Raw genomic sequence first — 20,150 nt, 5'->3', positions numbered from 1 at the left:
GCGAGCAAGAGATCAGCTCCAAATTCTGCCCCAATTACTATACATCGATAAAACGTCCACAAAGACAGCAATATCCTGTTCTAGCCACTTAAACACATGCCTTGACAGCCAGCAACACACACACACACACACAGTCAAACATGCAGCAGAACTCTCTCTCAAACAGCACAGAACAAAGACGCCAGCAGCACAAATACACACTGTGAGCACTTCAAAAGGGGGCATGCAGTGTAAAACATCTCATCAACAGTTTTGCAACAGTAAAACAATGCAAACACATAAATACACACACACAAAAACACACACACTCTTTGAAAGCCAGGTTCTTTGATAAAACACTATGTAAACACTTTGAAATGTAGCTGTACTAAACTAAAATACACATAAACACTCAACACACACACACACACACACACACACAAAAACACCCAGAAGGAAGCATCAGATTGCGATGCTATTTGGAAGGAAGATCCGAAAAGTTAACAGGATCGATACATAATAATTAAACATATAGACTGATATTTGCAACTCTTGGTCATATTTATTGAGATACACATACAGAAGTAGTGTGGAAAGCATGTGTAACACAACATGCCGGACATCTCGGCTAGGAGCTGAGTTGTAGAGGTTCTTAATGGTGTCCTGTGACGATCTGTAGCATACAGCTTGAACAGAACATTCAATCTGTTCCTGCAGTAGAGACGGAGTGGCAATAGCGTGTCTAATAGCATCAAACGCATATTTTTATTTATTTAAACCATGATACGTCTGGCTGGCTGCAGTATGTGGACGAGCATTGTCCTGTTGGAATTGCGTACACCGGGTTGTGTTTTCCCAAAAAAACTGATTGGATTTATTTTTTTTTAAGTTAAAACACGCTGAAACACCAGCGTCAGAGGAGAACAGGGTGCTTATAGTGAATCTCATATAGAGTCCCAGGCAGGTAAGGCTTAGAGCCGGGTGATTAGCTGCGAAATGGGGATGTGTGTGTGGAAATGTGTGTGTGTGTGTGTGTGTGTGTGTGAGCCACTACCTGTGTGAACGACTGTTGAGGTATGGTGTGAATAATCTCCCTCTTTTTCGGGGTCATGTTATTTTTTCCTCCCTCTGAATGAGTTCATTTAGAACTACCATACGGGAGTGAGCCTGTCAGTGTGTGTGTGTTTCAGAGTGTGTATGTGTGTGTGTGTGTGTTTCAGAGTGTGTGTGTGTTTCAGTCTGTGTGTGTGTGTGTGTGGTTGTGTAATAATACAGCTGTTGTCAGAAATCTCATGGACGTTTTGCTTACTGAGTGCCTATGCCTACCAACATCTGCCAGCCATTAACCACTGTGTGTGTGTGTGTGAATGTGTGTGTGTGAGTGTGTGTGTGAGTGTGTTTGTGTGGCTGTTTAGGAGGAGAGGGGGTTAGGGGGTCATTGTGAATGCCTGTGTGTGTGTGTATATTTGTGTATGCAATAATTATTTTTGATTTGTTATCAGTTCACTTTTCCTCACTCAGCCGATTATGAATAGATTCATTGTTGTGTGATAAAAGCCACTACTGTGCCACGAGGTAATTTAATCTCTCTCTCTCTCTTTCTCTCTCTCTCTCTCTCTCAGATTCCCTCTCGTCTGGCGACGATGAAGACTATGACGAAGAGCCAGATGATGCAGGTAATGGAAATGGTGTGTTCCCTCATTTCATCCTTTCAATTTGAAATTCCTCCTTTTGGAATTGGATGTTTGGGTCCATTTGTCTGTATTTTAATAAGCTCATTCTGGGCCTGTCATTCATGATTTTAGCTTGCGTTTCATTTCATCATCTACTCTCCCCTGGTACCGAGAAACAGACCCTCGCAAGCAGCTCTGTGTGTGTGCAGCAGGGAAGAGAGAGAGAGAGAGAGAGAGAGATCATTGGAGTTTTGCTGACAGCTCCTGTGGCTCTGTGGACAGAGGGGATTGGGGGTACAGGAAGCTCAGAGAAAGCTCTAATGTGAATCTCTAAACTGGATCTGCTTGGCTCTGCAGTTTGATTCAAGTGAAATTTTAAAAACTGACAAGCTGAAAAGTTTACGAGGAGTATTGCTGCACTTGTGTGTGTCCTTGTTTTTTGTGTGTAAGCTATGAATAAAATTATATTTTACTATTAGTTTATAGGTTTAACCCTTCTGTTATATCTAAAGGTATAGAACAGTTAATGGAATAATGTTTCTGGGTCAGACTGACCTGGTTTAGAAGTAGAATATTTGTGTTTATTACATTAAAACCCCCGGTAATACTTTGCTTGGATGGTCTATTTGATGATGCTTAACTGACATTTAACTAACATTCAACTGCATGTCTAATAAATGCAATTGATCTGAAATGTGAAAGTAAATTATTCTCTATTGAATGTAACCCAAAATTCAACTCTTACCCAAACGCTAATCTTAACATTTGGAGTTAGATTAAAAGGTTAGGTTAGGGTTAAGTGTAGGGTTAGATTTTAGGGTTGAATAAGGGTTAAGGTTAGGGTTAAGTGTAGGGTTAGATTTTAGGGTTGAATAAGGGTTAAGGTTAGGGTAAGGTGTAGGGTTAGATTTTAGGGTTGATTAAGGGTTAAGGTTAGGGTTAAGTGTAGGGTTAGATTTTAGGGTTGATTAAGAGTTAAGGTTAGGGTTAGGTGTAGGGTTAGATTTTAGGGTTGATTAAGGGTTAAGGTTAGGGTTAGGTGTAGGGTTAGATTTTAGGGTTGATTAAGGGTTAAGGTTAGGGTTAGGTGTAGGGTTAGATTTTAGGGTTGATTAAGGGTTAAGGTTAGGGTTAGGTGTAGGGTTAGATTTTAGGGTTGATTAAGGGTTAAGGTTAGGGTTAGGTGTAGGGTTAGGTTTTATGGTTGATTAAGGGTTAAGGTTAGGGTTAGGTGTAGGGTTAGATTTTAGGGTTGATTAAGAGTTAAGGTTAGGGTTAGGTGTAGGGTTAGATTTTAGGGTTGATTAAGGGTTAAGGTTAGGGTTAGGTGTAGGGTTATGTTCTATTTTTAATTATTTACATTCAACATAGGGTTAAGTTGCAGTTAATAGACATTCAGTTGAAGGTTAGTTGAATGTCATCAACAAAGCCATCAAATGGACCATCCAAGGGGGTTACCAACCCCCTAACAGGCGAGGACTTTTGTCAATTTTCTGCCTGACACCCCTAAATCTGTAAAAGCTTTCATGTTTGATAAGAAACATTATTGAACTGCATAATTATAATTGTAATAGAAAGTATAGAAAAATAGTCTAATAAATCTGCAAATGTCAAAATTTAATAAATAAAATTATAAACTTGAAAATCAAAACAAATCCTGAATACCAATTAAACAATTCACCGCCTCCAAGCATTTTAGTTTCTTTATGTTTGTCTAGTTTTTACGGCTATTTTCAAATCTGCAGAATTTGAGTTGATTCATGTTACTGATCTAAACTTATTATGTGAAGTAAAGAGAATTCAAGCAGCTTCTCCAAGTGTCCTGTAGGAGATTTTAAAGCCCTTAAAGCCCCTTTACAGAATGTAAGTTGTAATTTATTTTACTGCAGAGAATAAGGGTTTTGTATCACCTACACCTGTAGCAGGTACACGGGTTAAGGCATGTTAACAGGATGAGCGGTCCCTTAAGTTTTATAGTTTTTTTTTTGTCTCAACAAATCACTTCTGCCTAAATTTTTTTATAGTTTTACATTTTGTAGCCTCTATACAGGTGTGGTTGGTGTGGTGCAGTGGATAACACCACTGCATGCCAGTGAGCAACCACATCATGTGGGAGACTGGGGTTCAGTTTCCAATCTGCTACACTGCTACACTGCTCTACACCAATAAGAGTCCATGGACAAGACTCCTAACCCTACATTGGCCAAACTCTGTAATAGGAATAAAATTGTAAGTCGCACTATATAAGAGCTTTTAGATAAGTGTCATACATGTAAATGTATACAATGTTCTAAATTACACAAGTATGGGTTTAATGCAAACGATTCACATGCAGTATTGCATTAGTCACTGTGTGTGTTATCCAACATTTTTTGCATGTTAATTACACTCATTACACCCCAAAATTTAACTCTGCTGAAAATAAAACAGGCTTAAACATTCCTGTGTTTTTTGACCTTTCAGATCAGTTTGACTACATTCACACAGCATGTAAAGAGACCCAAATCTGTGTTTTTTAGGTTGTTCATTATCACTACATCACTATATTTTAACAAAATGAGAAAAATTAAGCAGCTTCAGTGGCTGACAGCTAGGCTTTTCACTGAGCTTGCTGTAAAATGGCACTTTATTTTGCCATGGCCACTTCTTTGATTTGTGGCCTTAGTATCTTTAACCTTTTTATGTCTCTTGATGCCGCAGACATGTTTTTTTCGTGGCTGCGTTTGGCCATTTCTTTACAAACCTTTTCAATCAAAAAGTGGTTTGCAATATGTCCTTTTAGTTACCTAGAAGTTTGTTACCACACTATTCCAGCACTAAAAACCTTCGTCAACAATTTCTTTCATTTTACATTGTGTCTAGTCAAGGTCTTGATGCTAAAGTCACATGAATTCTGATTAGGCTGTTCAAACTAAGTTGCACTGTGATGTATTGGATACATTTCAGATTTTAGTACCACAGTGTATGAAAGTGGCCCAAATCAGAATTGATTTATTGATGTATTTTTTTGCTGTTCACACTGCAGCACAGATCAAGATCAGATTTGAGAAACTTTTACCTGCTCTGTGAATGTATTATTTTACTTGCAACATAACAGGTGGGTTCAAATTTGAATTAGGGCTGCATAGTATATCATTCCAGCATTGTCATTACAATGTGTGCTTATATAAATAAAGCAAATTAAATCAAACAAACTTCATACTGCAACTTTTTTCTGCTTAATACCAAAAGGAAATATTGTATTATTAAAGGAAAACTCCGGGCTTTGGGTGTAGTGAAACATAATACGAGTACTAACCTTTTATGAGTAGCTGACCTTCGTGTGTGAACAGCATTCCGGAATACAGAATTATTTCCAGTTTATCCAAACAGGTTTTAGAATGGGCGCAATGGGGCATATTTTTGAAGAGAAATTGTTTTTTTCAGGGTCAAAATAGCACCATAGTTCATTGGTGGAATTCGGAAAGCCTTGGCATCTAAAACGTGGCATTGAGAACTTTGAAAGTGCACAGAAAGTTTTTTTAAATAGTCTTTTCACATTGCGTAGCACTAACTAGTTCTCCGGATGCTTCGGATCTTAGTTAGGTCCTGGCAAGTCAACTGTCAAGCATGAACGAATAGGTAGGATAATGGAACCGGCTCTACCAATTCTACCAATGAAGTGTGGAGGTACAGGGGTTGGACAATGAAACTGAAACACCTGTCATTTTGACATACCAGACATACCAGAGTTCAAAAGAGGACAAATTTTTGGTGCACGTCTTGCTGGCGCATCTGTGACTAAGACAGCAAGTCTTTGTGATATATCAAGAGCCACGGTATCCAGGGTAATGTCAGCATACCACCAAGAAGAACCAACCACATCCAACAGGATTAACTGTGGATGTAAGAGGAAGCTGTCTGAAAGGGTTGTTCGGGTGCTAACCCGGATTGTATCCAAAAAGACATAAAACCACGGCTGCTCAAATCACGGCAGAATTCAGTGTGCACCTCAACTCTCCTGTTTCCACCAGAACTGTCCGTTGAGACAATAAACTATTGTGGTCTAAAACCAGGTGTTTCTGTTTCATTGTCCAACCCCTGTGCTTTGAGCTTGTTAGTGGTGGAAAAAGCGATTTTTCAACAGGGACAAATATATGCCCCTATAGCGCCAATTCTAAAGCCTATCTGGATAAACTGGAAACAATTCTGTATTCAGGAATGCTCATAATTAGTACTCGTAATTACGTTTCACTATACCCAAACTTTATTTCACACCGGAGTTCTCCTTTAATGTCACACCATGTTGAATTTTTAAGAGTGCAAAGTATAGAGCAGATATAAACATATTGCTTTATCACTTTTTTTTCCCCAGTATCAATTTCTCCTCCACTAGTCTTACACACTGCTTTTGGAAAACTAACAAATTTGAGTGAGTTTTGGTTGGACTATCAACTGATTATGCATGTAGATGTAGAAATCCTTATATTGTCCTATTTGAAATCAAATCACTTCTTTCACCATAGTTACTTAATTAACTTACATTAAAAGTTAGAAGCCTGATGTTGCACTGATAAATCCATCTGCTTTCACACAGTTCAGCGTCATATGTGTGTGGTGTGAGTTGCCTGCGGCTGCTGGATTTCGGAGCAGGGAGGGGGTGGGGGGTGGATTAGGAGAAAACTTAAAACCCCCTTTAGAGTTTAATGACCAGTAATCCACCTCTAATGAGAGAGAGAAAGAGAGAGAGAGAGCGAGAGAGAGAGGAACACATCATCATGATCATGTGAAAATTCAGCTTTGCTGTGAGTTTAGAACATGTGAGTTAGTCTGATGACATCACTGTCTCACACATCAGGGATCTGCGTGCACACAAGGTTCTGCTCTTCTGAAGTGAGAAGAAAAGAAAAGATGCTGTCAGATCCAGCGCAGCTCGGGAGGGGTTATTACTGTGAATTAAACAAGAAGTGACTGCGCTTCAGAGACAGCGGCTTTTTTTCAGTGAAATTGATGTAGAACACCTTGATTTCTATAAACTGATAAACAGTTTCAGAGTTTTAAGGTGTTTGTTTTTAAATTACATTGCGAGTGGCAATCAACTGGTCTAATCGCTATGTGCCATTTTAGAGCTACTTCAGCTCAAACAATGTGCAGTAATGGCTTTGTTTATAATATAAGTGCAGTCTTTAAAGGAGATTTTGGGACATTGCTCGAATTTGAACAGCTGTTAAAGTCTTTAGAGTTTTAATTTTCACCACCGATGCTCCCCTGAGCTTAGCCCCGCCCCTCTCTCCCTCGCGCAGCCCCGCCCCTCTCTCCCGCGTGCAGCCCCGCCCCTCTCTCCCTCCCTGCTCTTATAATAACATTAAACAACACGTCAAAAAAACTAATTTATGTAGTTTGCGTAAAAATAAAGTTATTTTGAGACGTGACTGCCTGTTTATAAAGCAACAGAAGTTCATTTGTTGAAGTTTATTTGTATCATTTCTAACATATTTAGAGTGTTTTTTTACTCACTTTTTTCTCTCTCACAATATTAATCCTTTACAGCTTCAAAAACATGTATTATGCAAATTAGGCAATGACGTCATTTAGCGACTTCTAGCGAACTCTAGGAGATTTATAGTAGGGGAAAAAAATCTATTTAAATCGAAAATCTGATTTTTTTTTTGGGCCATATCGCCCAGCTCTAATATATATATATATATATATATATATATATATATATATATATTATATATATATATATTAATAATATATATATATATATATATTACCAAATTGAAAACCTCTGGAATAAAATCAAGAGAAAGATGGATGATCACTTACACTTATAAATAGCAAAATCAGAGAAACTGATTCAGAAACTGAAGTGGTGTCTTAATTTTTTTCAGAGCTGTATATGTAACAGTGTGCGGAAAAATAGTGGGTAGTGGCTAATGAATGTGATCTGTGACCACACAAATCCCGCAAGCCAGGGCCATAGAGTTCTTCAGCTTTCTTATAAAATGCCAAAAGTGATGGTACATTCGTCTAATCAGTGTAGAAAGTAGTAGAATATAGGTAAGACAGGCAATGCATTCAATATTTGTATATCTAAAAATCTCTCTCTCACTCTCTTTAAACTTTATATTATTATTTATATTACACCAATCAAAGTGCAAACAACTGCACCGTGCTAAAACCGTATTCATCTGCGTTTGCACTAGTTCAGATCAGTGAATGAGTGTGTTTGTGCCCTCCTGTGCACCGTCTACACTCGCACAGTTAACACTCTGTTCACCGGTGTTTGAGGCGGCTTTGGATAGCGGTGCTCTGCTTATTTTGGCAGGGAGACCGTCGTCCACTCAAAGCTCTGATTGTCCTTAGTGAATTCTACAAGAGTGTCGGAGAGGGCAGCCACACCACACACACACACACACACACACACACACACACACACACACACAGGGCTGAACCATTCTTGTCCTCCTGCTGGATGCGGTCCACTAAGCGGCAGCAAATCATCTGAGACTTTCACAGAAGTGTAATGTAGCAGTGCTGCATGTGTTTGTTTGTTTGTGCGTGGGTGTGTGTGTGTGGGTGTGTGTGTGCTTGCGTGCCAGGGTATGTGCGTGTGTGTATATGTGTGTGTGTGTGTGTGTGTGTGTGTGAGCTGGACCTCTGTACCCATTATGCCAGAGGAAATTCCAGCATGCAGATCACCCTTCACACTGTGATTCCTGATACCAGCTTTATAGCAGCTCGAGAGGGAAAGCTGAGAGGGTACATCTGAGCCAGTCACGATAACTATTTATATAACTTCTGGGATGATATATTGTCCTAAAAAGTATTGCTTTAATTTGTATTATTGTAATTTTAAGGCCATTTCAAGCAAATGATATGATAGATTTGACAATGATAATATAGTAGGATAATAATATAATAACATGCTTTAAATCAGCATTGAATCTAGGGGCTCCTAAGTGCTGCTACTGTGATCAGGAAATCCCCGGTTCGAATCCTGTTCATGTAGCATGCCATCGTCTACCGGAGCCCTGAGAGAGCACAGTTAGCCTTGCTCTCTCTCTAGGTGGGTGGGTAGATGGTGTTTCCTCCCCATTATCACTCCAAAGGATGATGTCGCTTAGCACAAGGCTGCGTCTGTGAGCTGATATATCAGAACCGAGTCGCTGCGCTTTCCTCCGAGTGTGCTGTGATGCTACTCGGTAAAGTTACAAAAAGAGAAAGTTACAAAAGTGGAACATGTATCTGAGGAGGCATGTGCTAGTCTTCCCCTTCACTCCTGGTGTCGGGGCATCACTAGTGAAAGGGGGAGTCCTAATAAGTGAGTTGGGTAACTGGCCGTGTAAATTTGGGAGGTAATGAGAAAAACAAAATTCTATTAAAAAATTGTATTAAAACTGTATTTATTGGCTCAGAGTGGTCCAACAGGTTAAGCACTGCAACTATGATCAGGAGATTGCCCATTCGAATCCTGTTCATGTAGCTTGCCATCGTCTAATTGGCCAAGTAAATTTGGGAGATAATAGGAAAAAAACAGTATTAAATATGTATTTATTAGGAATATAATGGCATCTTTTAAATATTATAAAAAAATGATGCATACATAAAAATAAACTACTATTTAATTCTAAATAACAAAGTTTATATACCAGCTTATTCATATAAATACTTTAATAGTTTAATCATAGTTTAGTTTATGTTGCTTTTTGCAAAGCATACACACATGTAAGAAAGGTTAAAAAATAGATAATAAAGAAAAGAAAAAAAATCACATCCTTTATCTTGTATTTAAACATTTAATACAAACCGAAAAGGTATAGGCTGAAGCTTTAGCTTATTTTGCCTACCCTTTTTACCTAACTAATGTATATATATTTATAAATGTTTATGTTGCAGAGTGTAGTGACACAAAACAAAACAACAAAAAAAAGTAAATAAAGATCATTAATCACCTAAAATAGACTGTCCTTGGTAAGAACAATATAATAGATATTATTAAAAGTTGGCAAAATGAATTATAGTCACGTCTATGAACGTTGTTCATATTTCATCTGTTCAATAAAAATCAAGGATCTCCAAAATGAGGAGCTTATCTTTTAATGGAAAATTTTATGGGAAAAAGTTTAGTTCAGGTAATTTAGAGCATTTCTATTGGTCTATCCATCTAGAATCGTTTACAAAAAAAATTGTATGTTTTTTTTTCATTGGACAGCAGAGATATATTGTACAATAAATTAATAATGTAATTATCAAGACAGGTCTATTACCAAAAGTTACGACTGCTTTAGGTCCACGGCTGTGCTTCAAATGTGCTCTAAATCAGTTTTAAACCCAGTTTATACCCAGACCTGTCTTAGATTCATTTCTGTAATATCTCTGGGCTTAATCTAATCTCTGCAGTGAACAGACTGAGCAGATATGAAGAGCTGTTGGCTTTCTTGGCTCCGATCATCCTAAAGTCCACTCTAGAGTTTCCACTTTAGATTGTGTCCGTTCACTCGTCCAGCGCTCCCCTCAGCGGGCTGTGATTAAGTGTGGGGTAAAGCAGCTGCTGACAGCTGCAGTGGTTTTAGAGAGGACAGAGCAGAGCGGGCTCAGGATTAGACATAGATGGGGGGGTGGGCAGTGGGACAAAATTAAATCAGGATACTTGAAGACCTTTACGCAATACAGGAAATGTGTACTGATATTAAGTTACAATAGAAAAACGTCATCGGCAGTCAGAGTTTGATATGTGCAGTTTGTACAGTGTTCAGTGTTATGTGAAATAATTTATCAATAAAAAAAAAATATTTCCAACCCCTGTGCAGAGAGAGAATAGTGTAAACTGTAGGTATAAAACTATGAGAGAACTATGGACACTAGGAATACTGAGGGCCTAGCATATTGTGTCATTAGTCAACCATTAACTCTGTATTTTGTATATATATATATATATATATATGTATATATATATATGTATATATATATATATACATATATATATATATATATATACATATATATATATATATATATATATATATATATATATATATATATAAACAGCTCTGGACAAAAATAAGACACCACATAAAAATTTCTTTGATTTTACCTGATTTAATTAAAAAAAGAGGAAGATGGATGATCACAAGTCATTAAACCAAGCTGAACTTTTTGAATTTTAACACCAGGAGTGGCATAAAGTTATCCAAAAGCAGTGTGTAAGACTGGTGGAGGAGAACATGCATGAAAACTGTGATTGAAAAACAGGGATTTGTGTACTCTTTATGAAAACTTTATGAATATGAACTTGTTTGTTTTTTTTTTTTGCATTATTTGAGGTCTGAAAGCTCTGCATCCTTTCTGATATTCTGCAAATAAATGCTCTAAATGATAAAATATATATATTTTTTATTTGGAATTTGGAGAAATGTGTCTGTAGTTTATAGAATATAGAGTATATAGAGAATATGTTTTTTTTATATATATATTTTTTTGTAATTATCTGACGAATAAACCCATTTTGATATAAGTTCAGAATGAATAGGTTGATACAAATTTCAAGGCAGAAACTTTTTTTACATTTAATTATTTATTCAATTTAGAGTTTTTATATTGTTCAATGAATAAATAGTAAGTACATTATTTAAATTCATTGTTTTAACCTATTTACAACCCTGTTACAGTGTTTTGCCACAGAATAAAACACACTGATTTTCTTTATGAAGGGTCAGTTTCCTTTCTAGTGTGTGTTTAGCTCCAGCATGGCAGTCAGATGTGGTATTTTCAGCCGTTGTAGAGAAGTAAGTGTTGGAGAAAACACATAGTAATAGCTTAAGCTAGCTTTAGCTTTAAAAAAAAAAGAAAAGCCATGTTATGAGACCTGGTTAGCATAGCAGAGTCTAGAGGTCATGTGCTGCTCTCCAGTATCAACAACATCATATATGTTTTCAGGAGTCATTATCACCTTTATCCTTTATGTATATTTGGTGATATGATTGTAATTAATCAACATGTAAAAAAATTGTAGTTTTTGGTAGAACTCTCTTGTTTTCCAGCTCTGTTTCAGTTTCCAAGTCTCATTATTCAACTATACCAACGTTTTAAAGTTTAAAATAAAGTTTTCCATCCTAAGACACCTTTAAACTTCACTTCAGAATGTGCTTTCCTTTTTTAAAGTTAGCGTTTCTGAGTTAGAACATACACTAAAGAAGATTCATCTTGACGTGTAGAAACATTACAGCGGGTTTGAAGTTAGAACAGGTTCATCATGCTTCTCAGCGTAGGTGCTGATCTAAGAGATTAAAAAAAAGTTCAGGCAAAATCAGGGACTGATGTTTAATGGTTGAGAAAGAGCTACCAGAGTGCGTTAAAATTTCTGAAGAAAGATTTTCTTTTTTGGCTCTCAGGCGTAGATTCACACTGTTGGTGTGTGTGTGTGTGTGTGAGTGAGGGTATGCATGTGTGTTTTCCTTTTCAAACAAATCTTTATTCAGTCTGGGAATTAGGCAGCCAGTCTGACGCTGCCACAGTGTACAAGAGACATTTTCCATAAACATTCACCCACACAGAGACTCCACACACACTCGTACACTCACACACACACACAGAGAAGGGGAACACCCCCCTACCCTCACTGTAGAAAATGGCTATAGACCCTGACAAACTTTTACACACACACACAGTCATACACACACAGTCATACACATACATCTTGAGCAAAGCAAAGCATGCACTCTAGATTATATCTGTAATTTTGTACTATTTGATATGGTCTGCTAACATAGAATAAATAGGAGCTCTTGTATACTCATTTGAAGGCATAATCGAGGCAGTGTTTTAGAAAAGTAGGCTTACAGCACACTGTAGATGTCTGGTGTGATTTGAACCCCTTAAATAGGGCTGGGCAGTAAGGTTAAAAAACACGATCACGATATTTAAGGACAATTTAGCAAAACGCAACATTTGAAGACAGAATACACCGGTAGAGGCAGATATAAACACTATCCCATGCTTAGTACAGTGATTTGTACTTGCTTAGAAATTGCTGCATTCCAGAGGACTAGGGCACTGCCACTATGATCAAGAGATTGCTGGTTCGAATCCCAGTCATTATCTCTCAAAAATTCTGGGAACCAATCACGAAAACCCATTGTGCTGTGCAACTGTGAAGATATGTCCTTGCTTATTTCTGATTGGCTCTTTGAGTCATAAAAAAGCGGCAGACTGTTTGGAGAAGTTCATTCAGAGTTCACTCTGGTTCAGTACAACAGTTTCTGTCAGTGTGAACATGAGAGGCAAGAATATAAAAAGGTGAATTGAACACTTCTTCCAGTTTAAACTGACTTCCACAAGCAAAGCAGTCTAGAGCCAGGGCTGCTCCAAAGGTTGATGATGATCAGCACAAGGCATCTATGAGCTGTTGTATTGAAGCCGAGTCGCTGCGCTTTCCTCCAAGTGTGCTGTGATGGGACTCAGCAGTTTTAAAAGTGATGCTGTCGGAGGAGGTGTGCTAGTGTGCTAGTCTTCACCCTCCTGGTGTTGGGGCATTACTAGTGATAGGGGAGTACAGCTGAGCAGCTGAGTGGGTGAGATAATCTGCATAGCTTAAGAAGAGGGAAGAAAAGTGGGAAAAATCATAAAAAAAGAAAACTGCTGCATTGCATCTAATAAAGCAAAACAAGTTACACAATGGCAGTGATTATATTCACATTATGCCCATTATAACAAATTGTACTGTATATCACAATAAAAGTCTTGATAGAGTAAAAAAATTGTTGGATTTCCCAGCTCTTCCCTTCAGTCCTGAGTGCTTTTATGGGAGATACATACATTTGATACGATCTTGGTGAGTGAAACACTATGGCCAGATCCAAATAACTCCCTGAGGCTTTCAGAAAGAAGTGTGTAGATGCAGATGAGTCTGGAAAGCTATTTTAAATGTCTCAAACAATTACAAAATCAGCTGTTCCACTGTCTGAATAGTAATTTAAGTGTAAAACAACTGCCAACATGGCCAGATTAGACTGTTCTAGCAAGTTTAGCCCAACTGTAGAAAACAAGATATGTAAAGAAGTCTACAACAATCGTTACGTGTCATCATGGGACCTGCAGATAGCTCTTGCCACATTTTATGTCAAATTTCATATAACTTTCTTGAGACCACAAACAAATCTGATTGCCAATAGAGACGTCGAAAAAAAACATGGCTTTCATAAAACACCTTAGAACTTCTGCTTTAGAACTTAAGTCTTTCCCTAAATCTCTTTTTTTTGTGACAGGAATGTACATATTAGATGCATAGTGAAACTTAGAATACTGTAAAATGAGTCTTAATTTTAAAAATAACTGTATATTAACTCTAGTGTTCAAAAGGTTAATATCACACATCTCTGTCTTCAATCAGAAGCTCCCTACTGGACACATCCAGAGCGGATGGAGAAGAAGCTGCTGGCTGTTCCTGCGGCCAACACGGTGAAGTTCCGCTGCGCTGCTGCTGGAAACCCCACCCCCACCATCCACTGGCTGAAGAACGGCAAAGAGTTTAAGGGGGAACAGAGGATGGGCGGCATTAAGGTGCGTCTTTCAGTCATATGTGTATGTCTCTCTTTCTCTCTCTTTCTCTCTCTCTCTCTATGGGAAGTGTGCACCTGTTGCTGTCTCTCAGGATGGTAGGAGTTAGGAGTTGTAACAGTGATTAGTGCACTCTGTGTTCTTCCTGCTGTTATTTACTATCAGCATAAATCAGTGGGACAAGTGTTGTCCTGGAGAGAGACGTTTAGAAACAAAACATTGACCTCTTCCACCTCTCAGGAGGTTAGGGACACACCACTTACATGCAGCCCTCACACACACAAAGGGGGGCTTTATTTTGGTAAAGGATCCCAGATATGTCACGCTGTTTATGTATTTCAAATATCAAATACATTAGACGAGACAACTGCTCTAAATCTGATGAAACAGTATCAATCATGCTCACTCTATAATAAAACATGTACATTTATTTAGTTATTATATAGTAAAGATATACTAATAATGCACATATTGGAATACATTACATGTAATGTAATTTATACCAGTAATAACAGCAAATATCAAATATCATTGTTCAGCTTTGCCTATTTAACCCTGTCCAGGACATGCTGTATGCAAATGTGTGCACAAATCTGGTAAAACAACATTTAAATGTTTAGCTTTATTTAAAAAACACATTATCATTTTCCAGCTTTGTCTATTTGACCCATAAGATACATAAAGAAGTCTACAACAATCGTTAAGTGTTGTCATGGGACTCACAGGTAGCTCATGCCACATTTTATGTCAAATTGTATATATCTTTAAGTATATTTCAGTCTTTTGCTTTATTTTAAAAAAGGACGAATCCACAGAAATCCTACAGAAAACACAATATCATTATTCAGCTTTGCCTATTTGACCCTGACCAGGAAATTCCTTTTGCAAATGTTGCACAAATCTGGTAAAACAACAGTTGAGTTTTTTGACTCATTAAAAGAAAACTAAGAATAATAAAGAAATAAATCATACAGTAGATATTTGAAACTTGATTTTTTTTCCAAGAAAAGCATTAGTTATAACCACATGTAATTACACCAGGAGTACCAAAACTTTGCTTTTCCCTAATTGATCTTACCCTTGTAGTACAAAAAGGAAAGATCTAGCTTTTATCCTTTACAAGGTCAGTACCGTTTTGTTGGTCCTCACAATGCAGGTGTCTTTTCTAGTGTAAGGACATTTTTTGTGACACGCACACAATCACACACACACACACACACACACAAATAGACTTTAACAGAGAGAGAGGAGGAATGTTACGAGCAAAGCAGTTCTAACTCATATAGAGACTCACATCTGTGCTGTAGACGTTCAACTGTTCCTGATGGGTTTTATTAGCACTACGCTTAGACTTTACTTCAGACTCAATAAAGCCAAGAGTATTTCACTATTAAAAACTCGCTTTTAATAAAGCCAGACCTACAGCTTTAATACCACCACAGAGGTTCCAAATTATGAATATAGTGCGTTTAATTGGAGCTGTGTAATGTGTATTCCTCTCTACTCTCATCGCCGCACATCTCTGATGCCCAGCTGCGTGGTGATAAGTTCATCTGTAGGGTCAGAGTTGAAGATGGCATTGACAGCTTTATTGTTGTTGGACCCTCCCCCCAACCAAACACTCACCCACACCCACACACAAACAGGGTCAGGGTCAGGGCTCGAGACTCGGCCTGACAGCTTCACAATGAGTTCCTTCAATCTCTATTAAAGCAACAGGCTTAAAGTCATAACCTTCAAAAGCTATGCATATGTAAATATGCCATGAATGTGTGTGTGTACTGTTTTATTCTCTTTGTGAAGATGGAGGATCCTGACACAGTGGGGACACTTTGCTCATCTGCATGAGGGAGACGACTTTATTACTCCAAGTGAAACTTTCATTTTACTATTAAAACTGTTACTTAATTGTTGCCACCTTAGACAAGCAATAATACAAAACACACAGAATTCACAGATACAAAAGTTCTAGCAAAAGTTAAAGTGTGTAAGAAAGTTAATGTTGGTGTTGTAGCCCATTTATTGAGCTAAAGCATTGATATAGATCAGTGGTTCCCAGCCCATAACCTGGAGAACCCTCTGCCCTGCACATCTTCTGCCTCTTCCGCACATGTCCAGATATATTTAAGTGGACAGATATATTTACAGAGGATTTTTTCACCCATCCACACAAAAACATAATTTTTCATAACTGAACATGTACATTTTGGGGAGCTTGAAAACTCTAACATGTTGCCAAATGTAATGTAATGTAATGTATTGTAATGTAATTAGTGAACCACATAAGTTAACACACAGACAGCACTACATTTCCGATTTCCACATAGAAATAAACGTAAATACTGTATCTATTACAAAAATACATTGTTCTGTTTGAATTTAGAGTCTGTAATTTACTGACTAGCATAGTTTACTACATAGGCATTAGTGTGCAGTTTGGAATAAAACTTATGGTTTCTTTCTTTTCTGTGGTGTTGCAGGTGATGTGTCATTTTATTCATATTACCCCATAAAAGTCTAGGATGCTAATATATGTTAGTTTTGTATCTTTGAGTTTCAAGAATGAAACACATTTAGGAAAAATAACTGAATATGTGTGCGTGGATGTGGTCTTATGTTTACCCTGATTCTAACAGATCTGATCCAGCTAATCGGCTAATTATCAGCCTTTTAATGAGTGAAAAGTGGTGTGTTAAAGGAGAAATCTGGTGTAAAATGGACTTTTGGTTTAGTGAAACATAAAAATTAATATGATTTTTTGTCAAATTGCCCATCTCCGTTTACCCCCAGCATTCTGAAATACAGAGCTTTTATCCAATGCTTCCAACAGACTTACTATGCTGACAATAGGGGCATAGCATACCATTACCATAAATATACCATTAACAAGCTCAGAGTAGCTCCACACCTCATTGGCCACCAACTTAAATCACGGATTAAGTCCTAATACATTGACTGACAAGCTAGAACAAGTTGGTAGGATAGGGGAACAGATTAATTCAGCGAAATTAATTCTGTAAAATGTTTGAATTAGATAGATAGATAGATAGATAGATAGATAGATAGATAGATAGATAGATAGATAGATAGATAGATAGATAGATAGATAGATACATAGATACATAGATACATAGATAGATACATATATAGATAGATACTTTATTGATCCCCAAGGAGAAATTTTGGAAAATACCACCTGTTGTGTCCCTGTTTTACCTATTTGTTCATGCTCATCAGTCAATTTATCGTGACTTAATGTCAAGATGGCAGCACATTGAGAACTACCTCTAGGTAATGTGTGCATAAACACACAGTGTGTGTCTTTTTTAATAAACTACCTGTTTGTTTTCAAAGTAAAGCAACTTTGAGCTTGTTAATGGTGTAAAAATAGTGATTTCTTGGTATGGGCAATGCTATGCCACTATCACCAGCATTGTAAGACTATTGGGAGCCTCAGCTAAAAGCGCTGTATTTTAAAAATGCTGGTTATGAATGGAGGTGAGCTATTTGACAAAAGTCAAAGTTTGTACTCATTATCATGTTTCACTACATCACATACAGTCCGTTTCACACCAGACTTCTCCTTTAAAGCAGTAAACCACTATAATGTACAGGACCAGGAATGGAAACAACTGCTTTAGACTATTAAGCAGAAATTTGGAAGCAGAAAACGGGTGATCAGGTTTAGGTTTCTCCTTTGTTTAAGATAAGATAATGTACTTTTGTTTGGCTACAGGGAGCTGTGGTCAGGAGTGAGGTAATAGGGCTTTTGTTTTCAGGACTGGTGATCAGAGCTTGATAAATAGTGTGCAAATGCACTCTGAATGCCTAATGAGCTCTAGATGTAAGAAAATTAGCCGCTGCCTGTAGTCGTATTGTTTAAAACTGTCTAGTCCGCTGTTGAAACAGTTGACTTTCCCACAGCTTTCTCCTATATAGACAAACACACACACACACACATACACAAACACACGTGCACCAAACTCTACACTCACTGGCAGGGCTATAGGGTCAGAGTTCACGCCTCTATTGAGTCATCAGAAAGGGGCGGGTCTGTGTGGGTGTTGCCGTGGCGATAGAAAGTAGCTGATTGACAGGGGAGGCGTGGCTATCGTCATGGTCACATATGGCTACCAGGGTGTCATTGTTCGAATGCTAATCTACAGCGCGACAGGTTAGTCACGCCGCGCACACACAAACACACACAGGGGCTTTTGTGCGAGAGTGTGTGAGCCGGGCTGGTGTGTGCCGACGTCTTACGGCCCGTTAAACAGCTCAATCAACAAGTGCGTCCGTCCGTCCGCACGACTGTATTAAGCCATCTACATCCCTGACTTCATTTCTTAAACGGCTCTCGACGGGGGGGGCGCTCTTACTTCCAGCCTCAAGCCCATTATGCACAATTTGCGGAAAGTGAGCGTGCATGCATTTGCATTAATTCCGTCTAATGAGATTGCCTTGATTATATTAAAAGTATTACATATTAATTACTCTTAAACAAAAAACTAAATCAGAGTGTCATTTTCATAGTAAATATAACACAGTGGCATGATAAAAATGTGGACGTCCCTTTTGTTACAAGTTTCTGTGTAAAAGTAAATAATGAACCAACCATTTAAACAGTTTAATCCATCTTTTAAAGGGAGCTTTAAATTCTGTAAAATTCTCAGGCTGTTAACATTACTGTTTATAGATGATTTGTGAAGTGTCATGGTGTGCACAGAATACAGACACTCGCGGATACAGTAAAATGGGTTGTTTATTCAAATAAAAGGCAGATAAAGAGGAGTGATACAAAAACAAAGTAGAGCACCGGTAAACAGAAGCCTCAGAGAATAAACCATACCATTAACGGGAAACAGAGATAATCCAAAAATTGAAAACGTTAAACAGTCCAGGTCAAACACAGTAAATCAGAGGTACAGCCAGAAATCGGCAGCTAAAAAACAAAGAGCAAGGTCATACACAGAAAAACAATCACAGAGTAGGTAACGCTTTGTTAAGTGGTAGAAACCAGGCAATACGCGGAACCTGTGTGTTAGTGAAGTGTCCTTAAATACTCAAGGGTCATTAGTAATCCGGGCGTGTATGTGATGTCAGCGTGTGGTGCGTTCTGGGTAGTGTAGTTGTCTAACTGCAAACCTCCGTTGGAGCTCAGTGTGGAAGGAACAGAAGCGCCTACAGCACCAGATGTGACATGAAGTAAAAAGGTCAATATGAAATCTAAAAAAAAAAATGCACAGGCATCCAGTGCAATGGACAATAAAAATAAATAAATCAAATTAAATATTTTAGTTATGTGGATTTATTTTTTTATAAAGACTTCTCTTTGGACTATTAGATATTTATTTTGTGTGCACTGCAGACAGAAAACAGCATTCTTATATGTTTCACTGGTCTGAAAGGGTTAAGCGTCAAAAATGAGCATTATCAGCCTAGGTGTAATCTAATCAGAAGTAATTAATCAATCAAGCTAAGAATCTTAAAGCAGCATGTGATGCCCTTCTTATGGCATTCTTCCTATGGTGTTGCTGTTAAGCCTGAGATAAGCTTTTTTTCACGAGCTTTGGTGTGTTTAGACTGAGAAAACCAAAAGAAATCAGAGTAAGAGTATCCATGAGCTGGGAACTCAGAATGCTTAGCCTAAATCTAGGTCTGTTTGTCAGGGTTTAAATCAGGTTTCTTGACCATAATCAGATCTAAGAACGCTTAGTTGAATATAATCAGATTATTGTGTGTATGTAAACACACTATAGTATAAGGAAACCAATGAGAATGAATAAATTCCTGTGTTTAAAGACAGCTTTTCATGAAAGCTGAATACCACAGATAGTTCTAGGACAAGATAAATATACAGAATATTAAGACTACATGAGGATTAAATGGATATGTGTGTGTTTGTGTGTGAACTCAGAGGACAGTGAATGTGGAAGTGCAGGTTCTGTGCTCTCTGCTGGT

The 20,150-nt window shown here is 37.8% G+C and overlaps 1 protein-coding gene across 6 annotated transcripts in view; it reads left to right on the top strand.

Moving 5' to 3' along the window:
* The window catches only part of fgfr3 (fibroblast growth factor receptor 3), an 82,548-nt gene that overhangs the window by 29,364 nt on the left and 33,034 nt on the right, over positions 1-20,150 (top strand). For 3 of the 6 annotated variants that reach the window (XM_007230891.4, XM_022684929.2, XM_007230892.4), the window contains exons 4-5: positions 1,602-1,667; positions 14,026-14,195. In XM_007230891.4, coding sequence (XP_007230953.1) covers positions 1,602-1,667; positions 14,026-14,195 — 236 coding nt within the window. The remainder of the gene's footprint in view (positions 1-1,601; positions 1,668-14,025; positions 14,196-20,150) is intronic. The other 3 variants (XM_049481322.1, XM_049481323.1, XM_015608290.3) reach the window with 3 other exon arrangements.

The sequence above is a fragment of the Astyanax mexicanus genome, chromosome 7, assembly GCF_023375975.1.
Source record: "Astyanax mexicanus isolate ESR-SI-001 chromosome 7, AstMex3_surface, whole genome shotgun sequence".
NCBI classification, from domain to species: Eukaryota; Metazoa; Chordata; class Actinopteri; order Characiformes; family Acestrorhamphidae; genus Astyanax; species Astyanax mexicanus.
This window is presented reverse-complemented; position numbering and strand designations above follow the sequence as displayed.